Raw genomic sequence first — 26587 nt, 5'->3', positions numbered from 1 at the left:
AATCAGACCTCTCTCTGTACTTGAGAGGTTTTACGCACGTGCGAAGCGCGCACTTCCCCTCCCCCTCCTGACATAGCCGTAAGCAGTTCTGTAAATACCAGGCGATCGTATAGACAGGTATAGCGTTGCCCTTCACCTCTGTACCGAGACTCTGCCTTCCAGAATACACGTGCGGAGCTCTTGTAGGGAGAGGCGGGGTGAGTAACTGCTGGAATTGTTGATGGTTTCTCTGATTTTACTCTGGTTTATTAAAAAATGGATGCTTTTCTTGTTGGTTATCATGTATAGGAGCGACTGCACTTGGGGCATGTTTGAGTAGAGTCTACAGTGAAGTTGTTTGTCGACATATAAATCAAATTATGATACGCGTAAGCCTAAATCAAAGAGAATAAGATGAGCACGATGCGAAAATGACACCGCTGTTCAAATTTTAAAAATCTGTCAACTTGGCAAACAATGTTGATTAAATCTAATTCTTTATTGAGTCACTGTAAAGGAAAAAGGTTTCGATATCCTTCTAAATGTGAAGGAATTATGAACTCGCACTAGACTAGGCATTACGAAGGGGTGGAGGGGTGGTCTTAAAATCCTACAGCAACAGCTTTAAAACCCCAGAATGCTAGGCTAGCATATTCCCAGTTCACGTTTATTTAATATGTATACCATCAAAATCCTTTGTGCCAACTGCTGTATCCTCGCACCGGTAGCTGTAGCTGGTTTACTAATTTTGGAAACTCTCCAGATGGAAGATCGTATTGCAGCATTGCGATGTCTGACCTATATACTGTATGTTTCACCTGTGCTATGCTGCGGCATAGACGTACTTGCGCAAGGATTATGAAAAGTAGAATTGGAATTTTGGAACTGTTGTACTGAGATTTGGCCCCGTTTTCAGGGAAACATTTGCCTGTGACTAAAATTTACCATCTTGGCTGGACAAAATTAGAGTTGTAAGATAATATATCACGCCAACCCATCGGCAATTTGCCTGCAATTGATTTAACTGATTTTCCAGTTTTAATTTTTTTTTTCGATCCGGCATAACATACGGAAAACGCAGAGTATGTATATATTGAACTTAGATCTGAATGAAGATTCCTGAAAGACTATTGCCGCAATTGAATGCTTACATCGGTGTTTTTTTTAAAGCCAAATGCTATCGTTTACTGGTTTACCTATGTGCTGCAAGGTTGCTTTACCACCTGCAAGTACGGCAAGACAGTTATTCATCTTAACGGCAACAGCAGTAGTCAAACAGCGAAAAAAAATGACTTGAAACAGATGAACAGATGTACAGATTATAATATTTAGCCTGTGATATTTATAGTTATGCTATATGTTCATCTGGAAAATAAGAACTGAATTGTTTTAAAGGTATTGAAACTTTCGACTTCATATAAGCTATACATGAAAATATTGGTACGCGAACCAATACAGAGAACCGGGAGGTCTTCTTACCTTTAAAGCTATCGCCACCAAAATTTCTTTAGGTGAGAAAGAAACTCGTCGTTGATTTACATGAAAAAGAATATAGGTACTTGTAGACCTACCACAATGCGTGTTATATGACTCTAGCAGCTAATCCGTTTTGATTTTTTTTATTTGCCAATATCTTTCGTGTATCCCTATCAAATATCGGCATTGGCGTTTGTCCAGGCAATGAACACTCATCACATCTTTAACTTGCGTTGGAAAATAAACGTCTAGATGTTTTTCGTTTCTGGAACATCAACCTTAATCCATCCTGTAATGATGATTCTTTGATACACGACCCTTCCTTCCATGTACTTCGCCCATGAATCATGAATATAGCCACCTAGAACTTTCGCTTGTATATAAAAAAAACACCAATATTTCATTACATATTTGAAAATCTAGATATATCGAAATTATTATTTTTATTTTATTTTATTTATTTATTTATTATTATTTTTTTTTTAATTTTTTTTTTTTTTTTTGAGGGGGGGGGGTCTATGTCATCATTACGTTGAATACAATGTCCATAGGATATGATTATAACGTATGTAATGATTGATTAATAAATGTTATCTGAAGTTCTTGGAATCTGGAACTTTCCTATATGAGTAAAAAGGAAGTTGGCGTGTGATGTTAGTCATATACATATACATGTATACCATAACACATTCTGTATTTCGTTTCAGTTTCTTCAGTGAACACAGCATCGAGCTGGAGCAAAAAAGCTAATATTACAGCACAGTATTCCAATGGCTTCAGAAGACAAACTCTGTGTTCTAATATGTGGCGGCGGCCGCGGAGTTCACACGTTGGCAGGGTTGGCAGCCAGCAAGAAAGACGTGGAGGTACGCATCTTCACAACGTACCAGGACGAGTCGGAAAAGTGGACTAAAGCCAACAAGGAAGTCTCTGTCATCTTCAAAGACGACAAAGGGAAAGAAAATACAGTGAAAGGAAAACCCGCCGTCGTGAGTAAAACTCCCGATTTTCTGGTCCCTGGGTGTCACGTGATTTTCTTGATGACCCCTGCCAGTGCGCACGAGGAGTATCTTAAGGCTATCCAGCCTCACATAGAACCCGATACCGTTATTGTAGGTCTACCGGGACAGTGCGGATTCGAATTCGCTGTGCGCACTATCTTGAAGGACAAACTTGACCAACTGGCCATCCTTTCTTTCGACTCCCATCCGTGGTACAGTGAAATCAAAACCTACGGGCTGTCTGTTGAGGTGAAAGCAACAAAGAAAATACTGAAAGGTGCAATATTCGGCAAGGAAATCATGAAGGTTGGTCTTGGTAAAGAGCCAGTGGAAGCCGTACAATATCTCATGGGCGAACAACCCGTCTTAGACGTGCGTGGTCACGTTCTGGGAGTTACTCTAATGGCCCCTAACGCATCTCTACATCCTGCGATCATGTACCGGAAGTGGGCTAGGGATGAGGAAGATGAAGAAGAGCCAGTCGACGAAGCGCCATTATTCTTTCAAGATGTCGACCGCCTTGCCACCGCTCTACTGTCAGCAATCAACTGCGAGATATTGGACATTGCTAGGGCCGTTAGAAAGGCCAACCGGGAGGTGGATTTGTTTACCGTAAAGGATATCTTCGACTGGTATCTGGAGTGCTATCCGGATGAGATAGAGAACAAAAACACTCTTACGACCGTCCTGAAAACCAACAAGGCGTATAATGGAATAAAGCATCCAATGAAGTCAGTAGATGGTGGGAAATTTTTGCCAGATTATACCCACAGGTATCTTGCAGAGGACGTGCCGTTTGGGTTAGCCGTAGTAAAGGGTATCGCGGATATTGCCGGAGTTGAGACACCCAATATAGACAAAGTGATTGTCTGGGCCCAGACAAAATTGGGCAAAGAATATATGGTGAACGGGAAAATGACCGGTAAAGACATCAAGAGCACGAGATGTCCCCAAGCCTTTGGATATAAGACTGTCAATGACATTCTCGGGATGTGACAATGGTGTCGGTTTTAGACAATCTTTGATTGATTTTCATTCAGATCCATGCTTCAGTTTTGTATCTATACGTCGTGGCTGATTCATATGCTTTTCAGTGTGCCAATGATCGGCTTGTTCCACAGAATGCGAACGGGCGTACAATGTAGAGCAAGATAAACTAGTCTACAGAATCTTTATTCGAATACTGTTACAGCTTGCTTGAAATATTTGGTAGACTAATCAGTGAAGGATTCAACATGTTAAGAGAGGGGTCCAATTAAGGCATTTTGATGTTTCTGTAGGTCTCAGGGCATGCTATTTTTCTGCTGTTGGGAAGGAGTGAGGGCTGATGCGGCCATTTTGTTTTGGATTCCCTAGAATTCGCCAATAAATGATAAGATGAGATGTAACTTTCACAGAGCACGGTCCATGAAGAGACGTACTGCTTTATTATTATTATTATTCAGCTATGTTTTTATGTTTGCATTAAATTGATATGCGCAATTGACTTATGGGGTAACTATAACATAACAGTGCAATGCCATGAATGATAAAGGCCAAAAGAAATAGCAAGCAGTGCATATAAATATGAAGCCCGTAATGGGCAGTGGATGGGGGGTTGGTGGGTGTTGGTTTCTTCACCAGAAAAAAGTCCCTATCTAGCTTGCCTTGGTCTTGAATTATAGTTCGTACTCATTTTAATATGTAAATGTAAGAGGTCACTAAACCAATCTGTCTTATTACAAAATCTACAATTACCCACCCCCCCCACCCCACCCACCCACCAAAACCACCCATACACACACATACAAAGACTCACGCACACTAATAGTTGGCTACGGGCTTGAGGCATTTGGTCAAAAGGGCTACATTCACTTTGAAGGTTAGGGACTCAGCATTCAGACGTGCTTATCCCCACACCCACTGTAAACGTTGATATGAATGTATTAAAAAGTGGATTATACAATTATCACCGTTGTTCTTGTTATTGCAATTTACGGGTACATTCACAGATAGGACATCTGATTCACGTAAATATTTTTCTTAATAACACAATTCCAGGGAATGTGCCTTAAATCATGAAAGGGTACGCAGAGAGAATATTTTATAGAAGTCCTTTTGGTTAGATATGTGCGTCAATTTAAACGATCTCCTGCTACAACATTCATTTAAATGTCCACTTTTTGAAATAAATATTAAAGTTCACCAAACACGTGCAATACCACCCCAACCATGATTTCTTAAGGAAAACTAGAAATGTTGCTCTAACGAGCATTCATTTACATGTACGATTACTCATCAATATGAGAACACGCTTTACCCCCCCCCCCCCTTCACCAATTTTACCTGATCTCTTTTCACATCATCATTATAAGTTTTGTTTGGTAAATCCGCTGTTACAAACACTATTGTCAGAGTGGGCCAAAATTCGTTCTCCAATCAAGCCCGTTGTAACAGATATGCCTTAGTTGATTATTCACCCGACTTTTCCAAGATTGCTCTCCCTTCTTCTAGACAATATTTCACATCCTTGTGTAATGGCTTAATTCGTTTACGAATCCTCTTTGAACTTGGCACATTGCTATATGAAAGAGAAAATAGACACATTAACTAAAACATCAACATCGTTTGGGACGAAGAAAGGCATCTCGCATGCACCTGCTACAGCGCACCTCGCACATCATTGCCAAGAACAACTATCGCATTCTACCTCAACACTACTATTAATGCCCCATAGCACAGAACTAATATTCCGTATTCAAAAGAGCTGTGATGGACAGGAACATTAAGCCCGTACAATAATCAATGAAAAATTATTGATATGAGAATTGATGCATATTGTCATTATTGCTTGTATAATGGGGATGTAGCATTGATAACTGGGCTCTTTTACAATATGGCGAGTCTAGCCGTGTTAGGCTCTATGTCACAGAGGGTATTCTGCTAGTCGAAGATTAGATCCACAAATGTCACAAATGAATTCTCGGTGGGCTCGATAATTGTAGCATGGCTTGGAAATGCTTGTTTTTGGAATGCCATCTTCTTGTTTGAAATCCGTGCGACACCTCGGGCCCCTTTTCAATGAGATACTATTGCCTCTGCCAAAAACCCGAGTTTCAAAGTTAACTTAAAACCCATTAATGTCATCATTATGCATATTCCGTTCACAGTATTGTAGGAACCGAAATTGAGCATGTTCCGGGTGGAGGTGGATCACCGTTAGTATACTTTCTGTCAGAGATCTTAAGCTGTTAGAAAGTTGTATGCGAGTCTTTCATAAAATATTGTGACAGCTAGGGAAGACCCCTGGTAAAGGGTGCACTCTAAAAACAAATCGGTTATTGACACAGATTAAATTGGTTGACTATTAAATTGGTTGACTTGAAATCAGATACAAACAACGGTTTATACGGTTATTGATCAACCAGTTGATTGGTCAACATGGTAACCGTGTGGATCGGTTATTGAATAACTGAACTGAGGACACTTGCCAGGTATATCGAAAGACTGTAAAGTAATTCTACAAACTTGTTGAATCTTGTTTATTTATAATTATTTTAAATTTATTATAAAATAATTATAAAACTTAACCGATTCAGTTGGTCAATATACCTACCGATCAGTTACATCAACCTGGTTATATTTGGGCACATATTGAACGGTTGAATCAGTTGGTTTCAACCATTTTTCAGTTATTTTTAACAGAAGTGTATTTAGAGTGTATCGTTAGCACGCTGCGCCTCAGTAAAAACGGATTGGTGAATTTAGAGATCTACTTCTGATCAAAAATAATAAAAATCTAGATATAAAATAAAACTTGAGATTTTAACGCACTGTCGTATCTTGAATTAACGTTTTTTATTGAAGAATATCTGACAGATGTATATCAGTATTCGTCTATTCATGTAATTATTTTTTCATTATTCTCTTTAATTTCATTTATTCATGACCAATGATTCATTAGAAACGTGAGGAGTGTGAGGAGATGGTGGGTTTAGAGACAAAGACAGAAAAAATGCAAGTTTTGCTTGACATGATAGCATGCCCACCTAAAGACACAGTAAAAAAAATGGTGGGGGGAGCCCTAGATCCATCTTCGCAGGAAAATCAAGTAAGTTAAACATTCGGTATCATAATACGTACTAAGTATACGTTTACAATCTCAATAAAAAGCCAACCGTCTGATTTTGAAAAAAGGCCAACCGTCCGATTTTCATTTTATTCTCTGTGCTAAATGTTAACCAGGTACGTAGTTCTGTTGACCCGTCTAATGCTGTGCACTTGCTGAAATAGGAAGTATATTAATATTAATATTTAGACCACACTTTTGATCCATATTACCGGTACAACCACTAATTATATATATATAACATAGTGTGACGTGACCTGGTGGAATACATTATACGAATTGCCCATATAATCTAAGAGTTACTCTCTTATATAGGGACATTTTTTATCAATTAAATGTTTTAAAATTCATTAATTAAAACACTAATTAATAGCTAATTTCTGTAATAAATACAATCACAATCAATTACAAATACAGCGTAGTTTGCTGTTAAGGCATTACATTCACAGTGTCTCCAAGGACGCATCTGCGAAATACTCTCTGAAGCACTCTATTTCATAAATCAAACTAATGTTCTCATCAATTATTTTATGTGACCCAGATTTATTCTCCAGTTTATTACACACGATATGTAGTTCGTATCTCCAGTCTCATCTGCGGGACTGTCTATGATGCGTATTTTCAGCCCACTTTAGGCCATCGAGTTTCGCCAAATGTTTCTCGGGCTTCTGTTTACAGGTGGCTATGGCGAAGAACGGCGTAAATTTAAATGTGTTTAAATAGGTTACTGCACACCTATAAATTTCAAAGGCAAAGACTGCCTTAATGGTTTTCACAAAAACAAGACACTTTTTCCAGGTCTGGTCTCTTTGGTTTCCCCTTTTCATTTGTACAGAAAAACAAATATATTTATTATTATTATTATGATCGTGTATATTTTTTTCATTTCTATTTTTCCTCTTCTTACCTTAGTTTTTATTTTCGTCTCCAAAACACTCTCAAAAGGAGCTACATGAAAAGATAGAATTTAGTCACAGTCGTTATAAATTTCCTTAATGAAAAAAAGAAAAAAATCGGCAAGTTCACTAAACAAATAATAAAAAACAGTGGCCTTCCCGGATGCTTAACCGTATGTTCAAGCTGGGTATGTGACAGGCATATAGATCAGGCCTACCCAACTACCAGACTCGGCACCTAAGGATCCTGAATTAACCGGTATATCGGACCACACTACCCGTTTTCAAGGTGTGTGTCAGATCGCATTTCGGAGTATCAGCCAGAACACCGACAGGATGAGCCCTGGCATGCTCGGCTGTCACTTTGATTGGATAGTAAACGATTGTCGTAAAATCGCTATATGATTTTTTAAACCGGGCGCATAAATTTGAAAGCCACCTAGATGAACCTAAGACTGCCACATTAATCTAATAGAATGCAAAAAAGCCCTATCAAAAGTGGTTAAAACATTCAAACCGAATGTCGTAAAGTCCCCATATACCCCCATAGAGACAATAAAATAGAGTACTCTAAAGTAAGAGTACAGTTTCAGGTTGTTCAGCCGAGCGTGGATGAGCCCGCAGTCGTGCTACAAAATTTATTCTGGGGTATGATACTCCGAAATGCGATCTGACACACACCTTGAAAACGGGTAGCGTGGTCCGATATACCGGTTAATTCAGGATCCTTAGGTGCCGAGTCTGGTAGTTGGGTAGGCCTGTAGATGTATGAACCCGCCTTTTTCTACGGAATAGTTAATCAGCAACAAGGCCGCCATAACTGAACGCTCCACTGATCGGAAGGACCTACGTTGAAAGGTAAGACGGATGACATCGCAAACGTTTGATTCTTAGACGTTTTGCGAGCTTGAAATTCACAAAGTATCAACCTTTTTATCCAGCTTTTTTAAATTGATTTAAAGAATAGGTATAAAGAATAGGTATAAGGCCGCGCAGAAACGGCAATGTCAAGCTTGATTCAGGTGGTTCACCTATGCGACGCTTTACGAGCGTCTGCATACTCGTAAACTTTTCGTGCCTTGAAGCTATATGTCATACTAAGTGTGAACTGCTAGACAAAAAATTACATTAAAGTGCCATCCTCATCGTTGTATGCCGAGACCTCTTAAAGGCGTTGAATCTTTCAGAGCGCGGAAAGCATATAAACCTGTTATATAGTCCGGGGCCGATCTCATAACTGAACGTCCGAAAGATGATCTTATTTTCAAATGCATCTGCAAGTATGCAGTGGGAGATTACAACAGTCCTTCTTGGTCAGCGAGAGCACCTGTAATTGAATTCTTGTTTATTGATTGTTGTTAAAGCTGAAAAGAACCAGGCTTTTGATCGAAATTAACCATTGTGGCAGTGCATACAGAGCAATGTGATTACACCATGTATAAGTGAACTTTACATTTTTGACATTTCAAAATGAATTGTTAAAATTATTAAATAGCAGGTCTACGTGAAGAGTATAAAACAAACCCAATATGATTCTGTCTCAACTGCAATATGATTCTGTCTCAACTTCACCATAAACAGAATCAAAAAATGATTTATGAGGTCGGTTTTGCAAGCTGACATTACGGTAGCATAGACAGTGTGTTATAGTACATATCAGTATATAACTGCGTGTGCCTGTGACGCATTATGCAAAATAGAAGTATAATGACCACAGTTTGTGGGTGATTCCCTTTCCTGAAATTATGTTTAAGACACGTAATTTAAAATGGTCATCAAAACTTAATTTTTCCCTTTGAATAGTTGATCACAAACAAACATACAATATGTGGACGCCATTTTGTGGGACGCATTAAAAGGCTTAAGTACAATTTAACGTAGATGTATAAGGTACCAAGCTAAATTTTGTTCTTTTGATTAATAAATATTACAAATATTTATTTACTTTTTATTTAAACCGACATATAAACAAAATAAACCATTAATTTACGCATTGAATTAACCACCAAGAAACCCATTCCTGAATTTAGCTAAATTGTTAAATATCGATCGATAGACAACCACAATTAGGTTTGATAAGTGCATACTAAATAATTTATCTTTTCTAGTTTGCGGGAAATCTATATTTACTGAAACCACGGACTACCTGACGAGGAAAATAATTCCATGAGTGTGTTTGTCGAGGGGTGGGTGGTAGTGTAGACCCCCAGCCTCATAAGTAAGATATATCTTAAAAATTGAGTTACATGTATGACCCTGTTACTACTATATATGTCAGCCTATGTACGGCTGCTTTCATCGTTTTGTACAGAAAGTAGTGGGTGACTAATAGTTATGGTCATTTAGAGAATGAAAATAACACGACCGGTCATACATACACGATTCAACTTTCAGAGAGTGTCTAAATAAAAAGATGCAAAATTTCAACTATCAAATGAGTAACTTTACCTGTAACAAGTAACACTGGGTGTGTCTCAGGGGTTGCGGTTGTTCCCCACTATATAGCATGAAACGCTCTTAAGGAAGTGGTGATAGTCAGCACTCCCACCCGCAACCGCACACGAACACAAACACCCACACCCAGAGAATGGATATAAATAAATAAATAAATAAATAAATAAATAAATAAATAAATAAATAAATGAATTTTAGATATGATTCATATTCTGCCAAAGTCGAAGGATCTGAAAATAACATATAGATGCAAAGACATACCTGTAGCATGTACAGGATGTAAAGTAGTATATGTTTCATGGTCATATTGATATCAGGGCAGATAACACTTGGTATCCTATCCTCTACCAGACGTAAATGTGCAAATCATTAGCCAGTAATACATCTGTCAATATCTAGTGAAAAAATCTCTCTTTGGCCCTGATATGCAGGAAACAAACTCTCATGTTAGAATATTGCTACCGCGTGTCTCACTTATGATACTTAGAGACCTGTAGATATATATATATATATATATATATATATAAATATTTTTTTTTTCTGCACAGCGCAGTACCTTTAATCTGCTTCCCGGAGTTTTTGACGATTTAGGCAGTACTCTACTGAAACTACTAAGTCTTCTTGAAAAAAGAATGCTTCAGATGTTCATAGATAAAAAAGGCAGTTTTGATAGTCGCCATGCATGATAAAAAAACATTTTATTATTAGATAAAGTGCTTTGATAAAAACTGAACTGATTCATCTCCACAAAATATGACTATCATTTCCTTCTGTTTTCATTCTAAAACCGATGCTTTTATTTATAGAATACGGTATTATGAATCAAATCAATATATTTGAACAATAATAAAAAGTCTGTATTTCCATTATTTATTTAGTGCAGGATACACCGCGACATATCCGGTTCATCAAAAGTAGCCACACCACAAAATGTCTGACAAATTCCGAGTGCTCGTTTGCGGAGGCGGCAATGGTGCCCACGTAATGGCCGGATTAGCAGCCGCCAAACCGGATATCGAGGCCAGAGTCCTCACACTCTTCGCTGATGAGGCTGACCGGTGGTCAGAGAGTCTTAAAACCAACGACCTAACAATACTCGTCAAAGGCTCTGATGGTCAACCGGACACTGCCATAAAAGCCAAACCCAGTATTGTATCCAAGAAGCCAGAGGAGGTGGTTCCAGGTTGCAAAATGATCATCTTTGTTGTCCCGGCATTTGCCCACAACCAGTACTTGGAAGCTATAAAACCATATGTTGACCCTAAATGCATCATACTAGGGGTCCCTGGACCTAGTTTTGACTACGCGGTCAGAGGGATTTTGGGCAATAAATCCGACAATATGTTGATGTTCGAAACGCTACCATGGGCCTGTCGGATTAAGGAGTACGGAAAAGAAGTGGAGATCCTTGGCAGCAAAGAAACTATCTTGGGAGCCATACAGGGTAGTTTGTCTACAGCCCCCATTGGTCCCATGGGGAAAACCCCGGTGGAAACACTCCAGTACATATTGGGCGCCGCTCCGGTGCTTCACGTAACCGGCCATCCCTTGGGCATCACTCTGATGGCGGCCCATACCATTCATTGTGCGATAATGTACGGCACGTGGGCCAATTGGGACGGCAAACCTTTGGATAAAGTGCCGTTGTTCTACCAGGGGGTAGACGAAGCCACAGCCCAGTTGATGAGCGATCTCAGCAACGAGAATCTCACTGTTACGGAAGGAATTAAGCGCAAGCGCCCTGATGTAGACTTGTCCCAGGTGAAGCACGTGTACGATTGGTTCATGACACGCTACACCAACGACGTCCAAGACAAGAGCTCTTTAAAGACTGTCCTACAAACGAACAATGCGTACGCAGGCCTGAAACACAACATGTTAGAAATAGAACCAGGCAAATTCGTGCCAGATTTTAGCCATCGGTACCTTTCGGAGAACGTTCCCTTTGGGTTGGCGGTGACTAGAGGCGTAGCTGAGGTGGCAGGAATAGAAACTCCAATCATGGACAAGATTTTACTCTGGGCTCAGGAAAAACTGGGAAAAGAGTTCCTTGTCAATGGAAAGATGCAGGGAAAAGACATCCAGTATACTCGGTGTCCTCAGGCATACGGCTTAACTACTCTGGATGACATTTTGGGACACTGAACTTTGTGTACCGCTAGAGTTATTACCCTAGGGCCTCATGTCGTAGGCCTATATTTATTGATAATAGGCTTTTTTCTAAACGTGACTGGCATCAACAAATTTTAAACAGTTGTTTAACATTTCAAACCGATTTATTTCTACCGATATTGATTCTACAACCGCTTAGTAATTTTATTACTAACTTACAGCAAGATCTTTTTATTTGAATAAAAAGCAACAACTTGTATATATACTTTTTATATTAAAGAAAATTTGCTTCGCATCTTTTAATGGAATACTATGCTTTATACTGCAAAGTTTGGTCTTTTGTCTTCTTTAGTTCAATTTGTAGTCATTGTTTCTGTCATTTGTTGACCTAATACTTGGAACAACTATGACGCGTGTAGTTATACATACTATGAATATCAATTTGACATATTGGTAAGAGCTAAAAGAGATAAATGTTCATACACTCAGGTGCACTGCACTTAGAATTAAAACCGTTCATTTGGGCAATGTCAGTTCAAATGAATCCTATTCTGTTAAATTAGGAACTCGTTTCACACACACACAAAGAAAAATTGCTTCAAAATTGGTCTAAACACGTTCTTTGTATTTCCTGTTTAATAATACAAAATAGGGACCGACATTAAGTACAAAATTATCCTTGCACTCTCAAAAGAAAAAAAGAGAGTTGCCCTAACAGCCACTCTATGTATATTTGTGTCCCTCCATATTGTTTACTGGTTTACGTGAACTTTTGGTGACAAATGGATAGTCCAGATATCTGACCCGTAACAAGTCTCTAGACTGTATAGGCGTATAGAATAACATGCCACTTTAGTGTGATACCTGGTAGACGTGGTGAGTGGGTCACTTACAACATAGAATAGAACAGGTAAGACTCTGCGGTCATAATGTGAGATAAGTGTGGATCTCCGATATACACGTAGCAGACGACGGCCCGTTCGCGTATTAAAATGAATACAATGCGCTTGTTTCTTTTTGAAATAGTAAAACATAGCAGTTCCTGTAATTTTCAGTAATTTCCTTTTTATCACCAAGGTGTTCTGTACCTTATCCTAACCCGTTGAGAAAAATTATAATATGTAAACCCGCATGCGAGAGCTTAGTTTCTCTGTTCGTCACCATTTTCCATCTACATTACAAGATTGGGTCACATTCAGAACGACTCAAAAACTGCGTTAAAGATCGTTATATAGGTACGGCGTAATTTATAATAAAAATAAACAGAAGCCTTTGAATATCGAGGAAATTTAAAATATTGCTCTAAAATGTCTCACACTCATTATGTGCCTTTGATAATATTCATAAAATCTTTCTATTTAGTTATTTTTTGTTGTAGGGGCTAATAGATATTTAGCATGAGCATTTCCTCGTAGCTACAGGCCCTTATGGTTGTTTCACACTACATGGGCTATTGTTAAGAGCTCTAAAGTTAGTCATGAGAGGTCACACACACACACGCACAGGCAAATGTCGGAGATACAATCTGATAAGTGAATTTTCATTGATGTTTCACACACTGTCAAAGTCAAAGAATTGTGGCAAAATATACAGTTATATAGACATACCTGTAGCATGTACCGGTGCAGCATGTACATGTACAGGACGTACACTGTAGTACGTAAAGTAGTGTTTTTACGGGGTCATCTGGATATCGGAGGAGCAAGCACTGGGTGCACTAGCCTCTACCAAAGGTTATGTGATTGCATGATGACGTCTCTTACGATACTTCATGTTATATCAGCGTGGAAAAAGACTCCCCCCACCCCCACCCCCCCCACCCCCAGGAGCCCCAGTTCCCAGATCCGCGCCTGTGAAATTTCTTGGTTAGTTAAACCAGGTTATGAAAATATTATTTACTTGTAGGCTATTGGATAATTAATGGAATAAATAAATAAATAGGAATAAATGATTAACCATAAATAATAAATAATAGTGTTAAAATAATCAGTAAAAGTATATAATTGTGTGCTCCAATCGTCTTGATCGATTAGCACTCTCAAAACACTATAATTTTCCATGAGGCAAGACGCGCAAGTGTATTGCTTTAACATTCTAGTACAGAGTGAAACAGTATATCGACATTTTTGCTTTTCCAACCATACCTGAAACATGTTTGGATACAAATGTCCATGAAGTGATAAATATAGCAAAGTCGCCCAAAGGTCCTTATTTTTTAACCAGTGAAGTCGCCTTCTATTTTCAAGTAATAACGCTTTAAGTGTTAATATAGTTGGAAATATTTTAACAGAAGTCATTTCTGAAATTCTTTGCAAAAAACCCCGCTGTATAGAAACTTGCACAGAATACACCAACGATGCATTTGTTGATATCTAGTGAAAATATATATTGCATAGCCTAGTACTTTTATGCAACTTTACAGAGGTTTTGCAACTTAACCAGCATTCTACGTAAAATAATTAAGCTTTGCAATAACTTCTCTATCACAATTTAAATATATTGGATAGTTGTGCTAGACCTCCTAATTAAATTTCCCATTATATCATTAGGCATTGTGAAATATGCCTTTGTAAAAACCGAACTATTTCTGCTCTTTACTTAAATATTACCTTCTGATTCTAAAACAGACGCTTTTATTTTTTCTTATAAGAATATGTTTTTTTAATAAAAATATTTGCGTTATTATAAAATATCTGCATCTGCATTAATTATTCAGAACAGGAGACGCTGCTACATAGCCGGTTCATCACGACAAAATTAGCCACACCACAACATGTCTGACAAATTCCGAGTGCTCGTTTGCGGAGGCGGCAATGGTGCCCACGTAATGGCCGGATTAGCAGCCGCCAAACCTGACATCGAGGTCAGAGTCCTCACACTCTTCGCTGATGAGGCTGACCGGTGGTCAGAGAGCCTTAAAACCAACGACCTGACCGTACTCGTCAAAGGTTCTGATGGTCAACCGGACACTGCAATAAAATCCAAACCCAGTATGGTGTCCAAGAAGCCAGAGGAGGTGGTTCCAGGTTGCAAAATGATCATCATTGTTGTCCCGGCTTTTGCCCACAACCAGTACTTGGAAGCTATAAAACCATATGTTGACCCTAAATGCATCATACTCGGGGTCCCTGGACCAAGTTTCGACCACGCGGTCAGAGGGATTTTGGGGGATAAAGCCGACACCGTCTTCATCTTTGAAACGCTACCATGGGCCTGTCGGATTAAGGAGTACGGGAAGGAAGTGGAGATCCTTGGCAGCAAAGAAACTGTCTTAGTGGCCATACAAGGTAGCTTGTCTACAGCCCCCATTGGTCCCATGAGGAAAACCCCGGTGGAAACACTCCAGTACATATTGGGCGCCGCCCCGGTGCTTCACCTGGCGGGACATCCCTTATGCATCACCTTAATGGCCACACCTACACTTCATTCTGCGATCATGTACGGCACGTGGGCCAATTGGGACGGCAAACCTTTGGATAAAGTCCCGCTGTTCTACCAAGGGGTAAACGAAACCACAGCCCAGTTGATCAGCGACCTGAGCGACGAAAATCTCAAGGTGACAAAAGGTATCAAACGCAAGCGCCCTGATGTGGACTTATCTCAAGTTAAGCACGTGTACGATTGGTTCATGACACGCTACACCAACGACGTCCAAGACAAGAGCTCTTTAAAGACAGTTCTACAAACGAACAACGCATACGCAGGCCTGAAACACAGCATGTTAGAAATAGAACCAGGGAAATGTGTACCAGATTTTAGCCATAGGTACATTTCTGAAGATATTCCCTTTGGGTTGGCGGTGACTAGAGGCGTAGCTGAGGTGGCAGGAATAGAAACTCCAATCATGGACAAGATTTTACTCTGGGCGCAAGAGAAACTGGGGAAAGAATTTCTTGTAAATGGAAAGATGCAGGGAAAAGACATCTATTCTATTCAGTGTCCTCAGGCGTACGGCTTAAAAACTCTGGATGAAGTTTTGGGGCACTGAGCATTGTGTACCGCTTTAAATATAATTATCACCCTGTGGCGTGATGTCGTACATATATATATATATATATTAGGCTTTAATTTTTTCATTATTTGAATGGCATCAGCACAAAACAGCCACTTAGTACTTTATTACTAACTTCTAACTTACAACAAAACCTTTTTATTTGAATAAAAAGCAACAACAAATTGTAATATATACTTTTTTATATTTTAGAAAAATCGTTTGACATTTTGACGTATTACGAAATTATACTATGTTTTTACACTGCAAACTTTTTTCTTTTGTCTTCTTTTGTTTAATTTATAGCCATTGTTTCAATCATGTTGACCTGATACGACAATGGGCACAACTATGACGCAATATTGAACAAAATAATCAATTTGAGATATTGGCTAGAGCTAAAAAAAGATCAATGTTCATACAAATCAGATACGAGAATTAACGCCGTCCATTTTGGGTAATGTCGGTTCAAACTGTTCAGGAACCTATTCCACACAAAAAACAGTGAGAGAAAGAGGGAGAGAAACAAAAAGAAAAGAAAGAAAGAAAACGTTAACGCAAATTGTGTTCTGTATTCTCTTTTTAAAATACAAAATTTGGCCCATCTTTTAGGTAAAAATCTACATTTGTTCATCCAAAAGGCGAAAGCGAGATATCTTAGCATGCACTTTAAGTAAGTTTGTGTCCCTTCATATTGTTTACTGGTTTATGCATCTTTTGGTGACAAATGGATAGTCCAGATTCCTGACCCGTAACAGGCCTACAGACTGTGTAAGCATATAGAATTACATGCCACTTTAATTTGAGACGTAGTAGACGTGGTGAGCGGGTCACTTACAACATAGAATAGAACAGGTTGGACTCTGCGGTCAAAGTACGACATATATGTGGATCTCAAAAATAGCAGACGACTTCTTCAATAACAAGGCCTGCAAGGTCGTAATGTGAATATGATATACCAACCGGTGATGATATCGAAGAGATCGAGGCATTGGAATATCCCGAAAAATTAAAGTTTAGGTTAATCACTCATTGCGTGCCCTTGATAATATTCTCCATATATTTCTACTGAGTTTTAATTCTTTAAGGGGTTTGTGCATCTTAAACAAGAACACAAATTTGTCTTTACATGCCCCACACAATCTTAGTATACTTCAGATGACACGCCGACTTGTACTCTTTACATCAACTTTTCACATTTATTTTTGAACATGAATATCATCATTTGGATATCAATAATATTATTTGAATATTGTTTTTAAAGCTTATGAACTTGTATCAGATGATAAAAATTGCGTCTTAATATGAGAACGCTCCAAGGGACGCATGGAACGGCTAATGCTAGCGAGAAGAGGCACGGGATGTCATTTTGAGTTAACGTAATTAAAACAATGACTTGGAAAGGACGAAAAGGGTGAATTCGAAAATCGGCAGGGAGAAAGAAGTATAACATGTGGTATTAAATGCGGGTTTTATGGTATGGATCTCGCCAATTAATCACCGCCTTTCCCTTTAAAAGCCACAAGAAGCACTTGTCTTTACATTTAGACCGCTCATACAGACATGTTAAAGTTATTTATCATGCTGGTCAAGTATTAATCTGAACCCGTAGACCTCTGTGCTCAGTTAATGTCCAGAATTAATTGTGACAGAAATACAAAATTAATAAATGTACCTTGTAATAAGATTACCACATGTGTGATACCACACCGCATTACATGTACGTCCAATAACAGCGACTATGCACAGCACTACTTTTGCTCTTAGTATATTTTGGCTAGTTAAAAAGCAGGTTTTTAGGGAAATGGAGGTTGAAAATAGCAGGATGATCGAGTCCGTAACCCGTGATCTTCACCAATCGGTGAGGCATCTGTCATAATTACATAATAATCATTATCATAATGACTCGTTCAATCAATCTTCCATTGCTCTCTCGGGGGCCATTCGTCTCCTTGAAAGTCTTAGACTTAAATTAGTTTTGGTCTTGGACCAAACAGACGTGTTTTGTGGGTCTTAGTTTTGATGTATAAGATGATTTGGCAAAATCCGTTCCTTTAATGGATCTCCTTTAATGTTGTAAATCAGTCTTGTAATGTTGTAAAAGCTCGAGTTCATGATGACGAAGTTGTAGTCAGTGCTAACTAGATGTACCAGTGAATCTCAGATCTCACACAAATATCGCGCTCACTTACAGCAATGACCTACATAAAAATTATCGTCCTAATTTAGCTTTGAGGCATTTTCATTATCACACGTTTTCATAGCATTCACAAAGGCAATTTCCTCAGCACATTTTGGTTATTTTCCTCCTGGCTGGCTTATTCGCACTGCTTATTTTATGAAGAAGACCTTTTATGTTTGCCTGGGTTGAATCCCTTATATACAGTATAGCATTGTACAGTGTATACCTAAAGCGTGTATTTGAAAACATATCGGTGACATTTGGCAGGAGTAGAATCTATTATGCTTTGTCATTATATGTATAGTAAATAGAATAGAATTTTATGGAAGAGTAAGACCCCTTCCAAGTGATAATTGACGTTTATGAAGCATAATGGATCTATGAGTCTCAGATGGGTTTTCTAGAATGAAACAAAAACAAACAAAAAATAAATAAACAAATAAAGTGGGAGCCTGGATTAAAAAATAATTTTGAGTAGTAGGTGAAAGGAGTACGGTTTTAAAAGTGTTTAAACACCAGGAACGAGTTAGATTTGGCACAAAAAAAAGCTCGATTGCTTTAGAGACGGAGATCACAATCACACTGTTTATGCGGCAATTTTAGCAACCTTGCCATACGTAGAAGACAGTACGTTTTCTTTTATCACCAGATGATTTCATTTTTGCAAGTCAGCACAATCTTTCGTTGAGATAAAGTCTAATAAAATAATGTTTTCATATTAATAATATCAAGATAACTGAGTCGTACAATATACACACACAGACAAATAAAATCTCATCCGGTCAAACAATCAATAGAATATCATCGCCCTTTACACAGCTTTTCTTTTCATAAAAATTCTTTACCTTTTCAGGCGTAACATATTAGTGCTGGTGCAATTAAATCTAGTACAATAAGTCACGTTATCGCTAATCGAATATCTACCTTCCTGCTTCTACGTCTATTCACCCACTGAATCAAAAAATGTAGAAATATTATTGAGTCTCATTAATCGCACAATAATTCGATAAGGTTTTTGTAAGTGGTATATTTGCCATTATTGATCTTTTTCTCATTTGTGATCAAAAACAGCCATGTTTGCCAGACATTCGACAAATACACTTCTTACATGCTACGAGGTAACGAATTCTGGATGTTTGCGTGACTAACATGAATGTTCTTGTCATTGCGGTTACGCTTCGGATTAATTGCATCAATCTTTCACGTCACTGAGGGACCGCGGTGTGCTCTGTTAGTTCTGGCAAACGATCTTATGTCATTTCAAGTCGACGCCAAGCAACAGTGAAGTACGCTAAATTCAGATCTACTGTTATACGCATTACAAACAACAACCCAAAAGAAAAAGAATGAAAGGTGTGTTATTCATACTCAAACACGACAAAAACACCCGACGGGTATGCATTAGGCCTACTTTGCATTGAAACACGACGTGGCATTCTTTAACCCAGCTTTGAGGGATTTTCATAATCACGCGCTTCGAGAACCAACGTCATTTCCAGGTCTTCTGCCGAAGCCGCGTGGTGGTGTAAATAGAGGCTCCTTTATAACAACGCCGGTGTAGCAGTAGTCTGGGCAATCCCTGCATGACCCTTTTTATGGGTTATCTTTAAGATCCACGTCAGCAGATATAGCACTACAGGGCCAAGTTACAGGTAAGATATGTAAGGTTAACGTGAAGACTGCACGGATTTGAAATTTGCAGTCAGAGGTAGTTTGAGACTATGTTTCTGCCAATACATGTAAAATAGGTTGTTATCGGGCAGTGCGTGCAAATGAATTATAGGACAACAGTAGAACAAAAAACATGCCGTTGATACATACACGACATATGCTTTTTACCTGAATAGCCTGACCGATTTTCGTGTGTGTTTTTAAGTATCAGTTTTCCGTATATTAATTAGGTCACGATAAGCACTAGTACCCGGTATCGATCTGTTCTTTTAGATGTACTAAAATCGAACTTTAATACATGCAAAACGAAGTCAACAGAATATCTACACGTTTTACTTTTGATGCTGGCAACTTTGTTCGTACTCATTTGCTGTCATAATACAGTCTAATGAAAGTTTAAAATAACATGCCAACGTGCCTCCGTGGCTTGCACCCTGTGTTTTAGAGGTCACTGCCTCCGATTCCGGAAAATAGGCGAGAGTTTCCAGTGGCCTTTGAAACTCGGGGTGAAGCATGGATGCCTTCCTCACAATACAATGAGGCTGTACATTGTTCAGTTTAGTTTAGGAGAGACTCACTTGCATATTATTACAACGCTTTGCTGTACATCAGCGTGGCATATATCTTTGTAGATGAACCGTAAATAATATATGATGAGGGCGAAGTCTTTACGCTCGTTAAGAGATACTGTAGCGCTTCAGTTTATAGATAGCTGCTAGGTCTTAGGTTCACTGGGAGACGGTTATAGATACTGACGAGATTAATGGTCAGTTGCTTCTGCTCTTTAAGTGGTTAAAACAGCGTTTCCATGGTGATCTTTTTTGCTCGTGTTTTGCCCAATAACTGCGGTAACAATTGTTAAGAAACTATTGACCTATCTTTTAATTGCATCGATGTCGTTGTTACACGCATTAAGCGTTATATTTGGGATATTAGTCTCCATGAAATTTAATTGACTGCTAGATGGTATCACAATGATTATCCTATATCGCAGAGGAATAATGTTTTGATAAGTGCATCTCTGTGCACCTTTAAATTACAGATAATTCTCTACTCAAGATTTTAACGTATACTTCTAGGCGCTTCCTTACATTTGTCTGTGGTAAATATCATCTAACTTTTAATGTGCGTTTTTGTTCAGAGTGAATTGCCTCCCCAAATGTAGAAAGACCAATCTATCCTGCGTATTCTTCTTAAATTGCGGAAGCTCCATGTCCTTTACATTGTTGATTCTATGTTCAGTTAACGTTAGTTTAGCGCCATTTAGTAGACAGCGACTGAATACATATAGAAACGCCGTAAATTGTTTGCAGTCCATAAACGAACACGTACGTGTAGCAAAGACCTTGTCAGTTGATTATCCAGGTGTATCCTTCTTTTTGCAGACCTATATCGAAAATTAAAAAGAACGCCCAAAAGCAAGCCGAAAATGACCAATCCAGTGCGAGTTCTTATTTGTGGCGGCGGCAATGCAGCGCACGTGATGGCTGGCCTGGCCGCCACGAGGCAGGGAGTCGAGGTCCGAGTTCTCACTATTTTTGCCGACGAAGCAGATAAATGGACAGAAGCAATGAAATTAAGGGGATTTAACGTTATCATCAAAGGTCACCGAGGTCAACCGGATATTGATCTACAGGCAAATCCGTTCACTGTTTCGAAGTACCCGGAAGAGGTAGTGCCCGGATGTGATTTAGTTGTATTTGCAGTGCCAGCCTATGGGCATGCGCAGTACCTTAATGCAATGAAACCATTCCTCAAGCCAGGCAGCTTATTGGTTGCCTTGCCTGGCTCTTCTGGTTTCGAATTCGAAGTAAATGACGTCTTAAAAGATGTTGCAAAATCTATATCAGTGATGACCTTTGACACACTACCCTGGGCAGCAAGACTCAAGGAGTACGGCCACAGCGTAGAAGTATTAGGCATAAAGAAAGTAATCCACGGAGCTCTTCACGGGAATTGTGAAACGGTATTCCCTCATGACAGAAACGCCGTAGAAACTCTTCAATATCTTGTCGGTGAGGTGCCCGTTCTAGACGTTAGCGGCCATATCCTGGGAATCACCCTCCTGTCTCCCAATGCTTACGTCCATCCCACTATGATGTACGCCGAGTGGGCTAACTGGGATGGTCAGCCGGTGTCCAGAGCCCCTCTGTTGTACCATGGGGTCACGGACAGCTCCATCAAGGAAATGACCCAAGTTCACGAAGAGGTGGAAGGATTGGCCAAGAGAATCATGGAACTCCGCCCCAACGTTGACCTCAGCAAAGTAAAAGGTCTGTTCCCTTATATTCTGGAGATCTACGAAGATCACATTTTAGACAAAAGTAATCTGAAGACCGCGTTTCTCTCAAACACCGCCTACGAGGGACTTCGGTTCCCAATGGTTGCCACCGAAGACGGGAAACTTAGCCCGGATTTCAACAATCGCTATCTCTCCGAGGATATCCCATACGGCCTGGTTGTGATTCGAGGTATTGCGGAAATAGTCGGCGTGGATACTCCGCACATAGATAAGGTATTGCTGTGGTCACAAGAGAAGCTGGGGAAAGAGTTTCTAATCGATGGGCACATAGCCGGAAAACATGTGCCTGAAGCGCGCAGTCCTCAGGCCTACGGGATGACCACATTGGACGAGATTCTCTGGATGTAGTGACGTTTATGTGATTTTCCTGACCTTTAACCTTTCCGCTTCATGAACTGCACCGAAAGGTCGTTAAATGGCGTTTGCACATGTTGAAAAGACATGTTTATGTTGCAGTCTGTCTCGAACATTTACACGGGAACTGTAGTCCTGTAGATATGTGTAGGTGTAGCTTGTTTGATTTGTTTTATTTTTCATCAGATATTCAGGAGGGGAAAAAGGGCAGCTTTTGATTGCATATTATCTTTGAAGTTACGAAAATTATTTTTAGATTTAGTATAATTATGTGAAATTGATCCAGATTATGAGTTTGGATATAAAACGTAGTTTGATAGCTCTGTTTGGCGACTGAGACAATCTGCCCTTTTCTATTTTGCAAAAGTGTAAAATGAATTGTATTTTGGGAAGTTAAACCGACTGGACATTGAATACCAAATCAGGCAATGATTCATTTTAACACTGCAACGCGGATCAGATGAAAACGTCTGATATTTATTTCAGTAACAATTGTTAAATATAATGCTCATAATATACTGCCAACATCAGGCCCAAATTGAGCAGTTAGTTGTAAACCATGGTCTTAATGATGATAATATTTGAGCACAAAAAATCGTAGTAAATATAATGTGGGTTTGGCAATACTCCCATTGTCAACGTGTCAGTCTTTTTTGTGTGGTTTGACCACGTATTAGTACTCCAATAATGTTTCTGGTGTGTATTTTTTTATATATTTTATTGGAAGACGGTACTTATTTATGTATAGCAGTATATTAGTTTTTTGAACGAGGCAAATTTCACAACCAAAGTCCATACCTAGCTTCTTTAAAACATGGCTGATGGCACAATGTCAGGTCTATAAAGACATTAAATCATTCGTCTGGTGACTTTTATTGATGTAAGTGACATGTAAATAATTTTATACGTTTTACAGTTTGTTCTCTATTTAGTCATTGGCATTATATAATTATGCAGATCGTCTCCCTTGTTTTCATTCAAATTGCTCATTATTTACTGTATCAACGTGTTTGTATTGTTTGACAAGTGGTGAATTATATGGTCTATTTTATTATCTTGAAAAAATGTTTTTATTGTATACCTAAAGGCTACAAAATTAAGAATGACGCGACTGAGAGGTCGAGTTTTTCCTTCTGTCTGCCACGTTCTTGTTATACAGTCACTGTTTTGTCCTGTAATTCTCTGCTTCTATTTTGCTTTTTACAGGCAGAGCTCTGTCTCTCTCTTTTACATATGAATTTCAAGACAATCTATTTGGTAAGTCTTCTTCACTTTTCATTTCCCATTGACGCCTATTTATCGGTGTTTGGGGTGAAAATTAATCCCATTTTTACATTGCATTATTGATTCATTGTCTCAGTAATATGAGATGTAGAATTACACACCATCCATAAAGTGAACAAAAAGAGCACTGATGACTAATAAGCCTGAAAAGCAGATAATTCTACTTCCGAGCGTATATAGAATTTGGTGTATCAATATGCAGTATATTATATACGACTAATTACTGTAGTCACATGTATTGCTACATGCATTTCATAAAAGATTCACGCCGGCAGTCTAAATAAATATGTCGTTTGGTCGATTATGAATAATGAAAAAGAGTCATTGTTGTACCATGGCATGCGTGATTGGATGATAGTCATTACCAAGGACATCATCTTTACCGTTTTCAGATGCACAAATGTATTATTTATCAAAATGATACTTGGCAGCAAATGGGATAGTGAATCACACTTTGCGTTTAACGTTGACATGGTCACAGTTCTGATAGAATGTATTGTAATACATTCGATTCGACAAATTATTAAAGATATACAGTATACGAGTTAATCATCAGTACCATTTACTCGCACAAAGCAAAGAAAATCCATATGTCCAAAAAAAAAAAAAAAAAAAAAAAAAAAAAAAAAAAAAAAAAACAGCCGAATTTAATCTTTCGGGCAGCACTAAAACTGCACTTTCTTCAGTTTATGTGCAAATATAATTTTAAGGAAATAATGTGAAAAAACTCTGGGCTGTATCTTCAACATTTATTGTCGTTTGAAGCACTATGGTGGCATTTGTTTGGGCTAAGTGGCAATAATACGACATAGGTAATCACGTTTTAGACATGAAAATATAAAAAGACTGTTTCTGCATCATTTCTCCCCTCCATTGAACAAACATTTAAGTCCAATGTTGACTCTCGCAGCTTTCAATACAAGGAAAAAAGAATAACTACTGTAAATACTTGTAAATATTTCCCCTTCATATGATAGATATTATTGACACTATCCCAGCATACTTTACACAAATTCTGAGCAAAGAATAATTTCAATCACTCCCGCAAACAGTGTATTTTTACCTCTCCGCCCTGGATGCATGGCACTGCACATAGTGGCACGGGTATTCTGGATGTAGAAACTCTGAAACACTGGTTGCAATTGTTGTATTTAGGGCACAATTAGGACCACTCCCTGCGTTATTCGTTTGCGCTCCATAGCCACTCACAGACCCATAGAAGTCTATATCAAAAGAAACTGAAAATTCAAGACCAATAAACGCTGGTGCTAAGGAACTGAGGGTGGTGTACCAGAAGGTTCACCAACCGTGAGAATCATACAGGTTAGGGTTAACACGACGTAAGTGGACCTAATGCTGGGACAGAAATCATATATAGTTTCTCAAGTGTGGAACAGATGCAAAGGCGAAAAGCACAAAACTTTGTAAATCTGCAGTTATTGCAGGGGTGCTAATTCTATAGCAATAATCATGGAGTTGAATTGTGCTAGAGGATACAGGATATTAAAAATTACCCATTCCTTTTTATTAAAATTTTGTTTAAAAGGTAAATTGAAAGAATGTTGTGAAAGGATTGACATCTCCACTTAATGAATCTTCTAGCAATTTAAAGTATTTTAGGTGGCTGGGAAAAGCTCGATTCCGGGCGTCAATTGGCTTCTTTCTCTTTAATGGAGGGGAATATTGGATCCGCATATCCCCGAATAATCCAATCAATTGATAACGTTTAAGGGGGATCGATACGTTATACACACACGTATTTGGCTACATGCCTCTTTTGTTTACCAGATTAAAAACCTTAATTGGGATTTTCAATTAAAGAAAGGCATAATTTTAGCCGATAAAGTCAGAAGTTGGTCAGGTGAGGGACATCTGTTTGAAATCAACACAGTTTTCTTACCAAAACCGCCGCTGTTACATCATCAGCTCGAGTTAACAAATTCACCTCAATGTATTTTAATGCCACATCATTATCTCATTACATGACGATGTATAAATCCGGATTACCTAAGTGGATGGTTAAAATAAACCTTACGAATATTAAACCCCCTTAAATATAACAAATAGAACATAAAGCATTATGAGAAACAGTTCAATTGGCAATACCGCTACCAGCTCACCCTCTGCCTATAAGTTTTGATTACATAATATGATATCTCCTAGTCACGAACATTAAGTCAACTTACGGCAAACGATAAATCGTTGCATAAAGGACATTAATGGCCTTTTTTTAGTGTTTGTTAGACAGCACTAACACTACTGAACATGTACGTTTGTTGATTGGAAATTATACCATTCCTTCCATTGTTTGTCATCTGTTTTTACCAAACACAGTGCGTGCTTATTTGTAGAACTGTTATTAGAATTAACAACCCCATCCGATACGCGCTCATTTCCTAGATTTGAGCTTAAGCCTAAATGGGGGCGCAGTATAAAGAAGAATTGCGATATTTTCGGTGAATTCCATGGGATTTCTGCGCTCATTCAACACTGTAGTTCATACAATACGCAGGAAGCAAAACACTCCCTAGAATGGTTTCTGATTGCACTTGCAATTTGGGTCCGTAAATGTTAAATGTCAGGTTCGTTTTATTCATTCATTCATTCATTCATTCATTCAAACCGGCGCAAACAAACGAATTTGCAGAGGGTTTTTTTTATTTCTTTTTTAATGCAATTCGCTCGTCACAAACGAGCGTGTAGCACAATCTCTTGCCACGTTACGTCTCTTACAGCTGGTGAAGCGTTGAAGCTCCACACATGACATAATGAATCTT

General features: G+C 38.7%; 3 protein-coding genes across 5 annotated transcripts; all 3 read left to right on the top strand.

Annotated features, from left to right (window-relative positions):
• Nucleotides 1-45: 45 nt before the first annotated feature.
• LOC106173982 (octopine dehydrogenase) lies at nucleotides 46-4404 on the top strand. Its single transcript, XM_013555339.2, has 2 exons — nucleotides 46-197; nucleotides 2163-4404. The coding sequence occupies exon 2, from the start codon at nucleotides 2226-2228 to the stop codon at nucleotides 3450-3452; it is 1227 nt and encodes a 408-aa protein (XP_013410793.1). The 5' UTR covers nucleotides 46-197; nucleotides 2163-2225; the 3' UTR covers nucleotides 3453-4404.
• A 3810-nt stretch (nucleotides 4405-8214) lies between these two features.
• On the top strand, nucleotides 8215-16208 carry LOC106173979 (opine dehydrogenase). Of its 3 annotated transcripts, none has more exons than XM_013555335.2 (2): nucleotides 8215-8318; nucleotides 10793-12321. In XM_013555335.2, the coding sequence occupies exon 2, from the start codon at nucleotides 10845-10847 to the stop codon at nucleotides 12057-12059; it is 1215 nt and encodes a 404-aa protein (XP_013410789.2). In that variant the 5' UTR covers nucleotides 8215-8318; nucleotides 10793-10844; the 3' UTR covers nucleotides 12060-12321. The 3 variants fall into 3 exon arrangements, with proteins under 3 accessions (XP_013410789.2, XP_086868111.1, XP_013410790.2); XM_087011985.1 differs by lacking the exon at nucleotides 10793-12321 and adding an exon at nucleotides 14743-16208 and having other exon boundaries at nucleotides 8221-8318; XM_013555336.2 differs by having other exon boundaries at nucleotides 8221-8318; nucleotides 10798-12321.
• A 3078-nt stretch (nucleotides 16209-19286) lies between these two features.
• On the top strand, nucleotides 19287-24128 carry LOC106173977 (tauropine dehydrogenase). Its single transcript, XM_013555333.2, has 2 exons — nucleotides 19287-19851; nucleotides 21256-24128. The coding sequence occupies exon 2, from the start codon at nucleotides 21300-21302 to the stop codon at nucleotides 22518-22520; it is 1221 nt and encodes a 406-aa protein (XP_013410787.2). The 5' UTR covers nucleotides 19287-19851; nucleotides 21256-21299; the 3' UTR covers nucleotides 22521-24128.
• The last annotated feature ends 2459 nt before the right edge of the window (nucleotides 24129-26587 follow it).

Source organism: Lingula anatina, chromosome 4 (assembly GCF_051362555.1).
Source record: "Lingula anatina isolate TDL-2025a chromosome 4, LinAna3.0, whole genome shotgun sequence".
NCBI classification, from domain to species: domain Eukaryota; kingdom Metazoa; phylum Brachiopoda; class Lingulata; order Lingulida; family Lingulidae; genus Lingula; species Lingula anatina.
The sequence above is the reverse complement of the archived record's forward strand: the minus strand, read 5'-3'. Positions and strand labels throughout refer to the sequence as shown.

Bases quoted from the DNA above. Each gene is read 5' to 3' on its own strand.
- LOC106173982 (XM_013555339.2), top strand. From the start codon at position 2,226: ATGGCTTCAGAAGACAAACTCTGTGTTCTAATATGTGGCGGCGGCCGC.
- LOC106173979 (XM_087011985.1), top strand. From the start codon at position 14,800: ATGTCTGACAAATTCCGAGTGCTCGTTTGCGGAGGCGGCAATGGTGCC.
- LOC106173977 (XM_013555333.2), top strand. From the start codon at position 21,300: ATGACCAATCCAGTGCGAGTTCTTATTTGTGGCGGCGGCAATGCAGCG.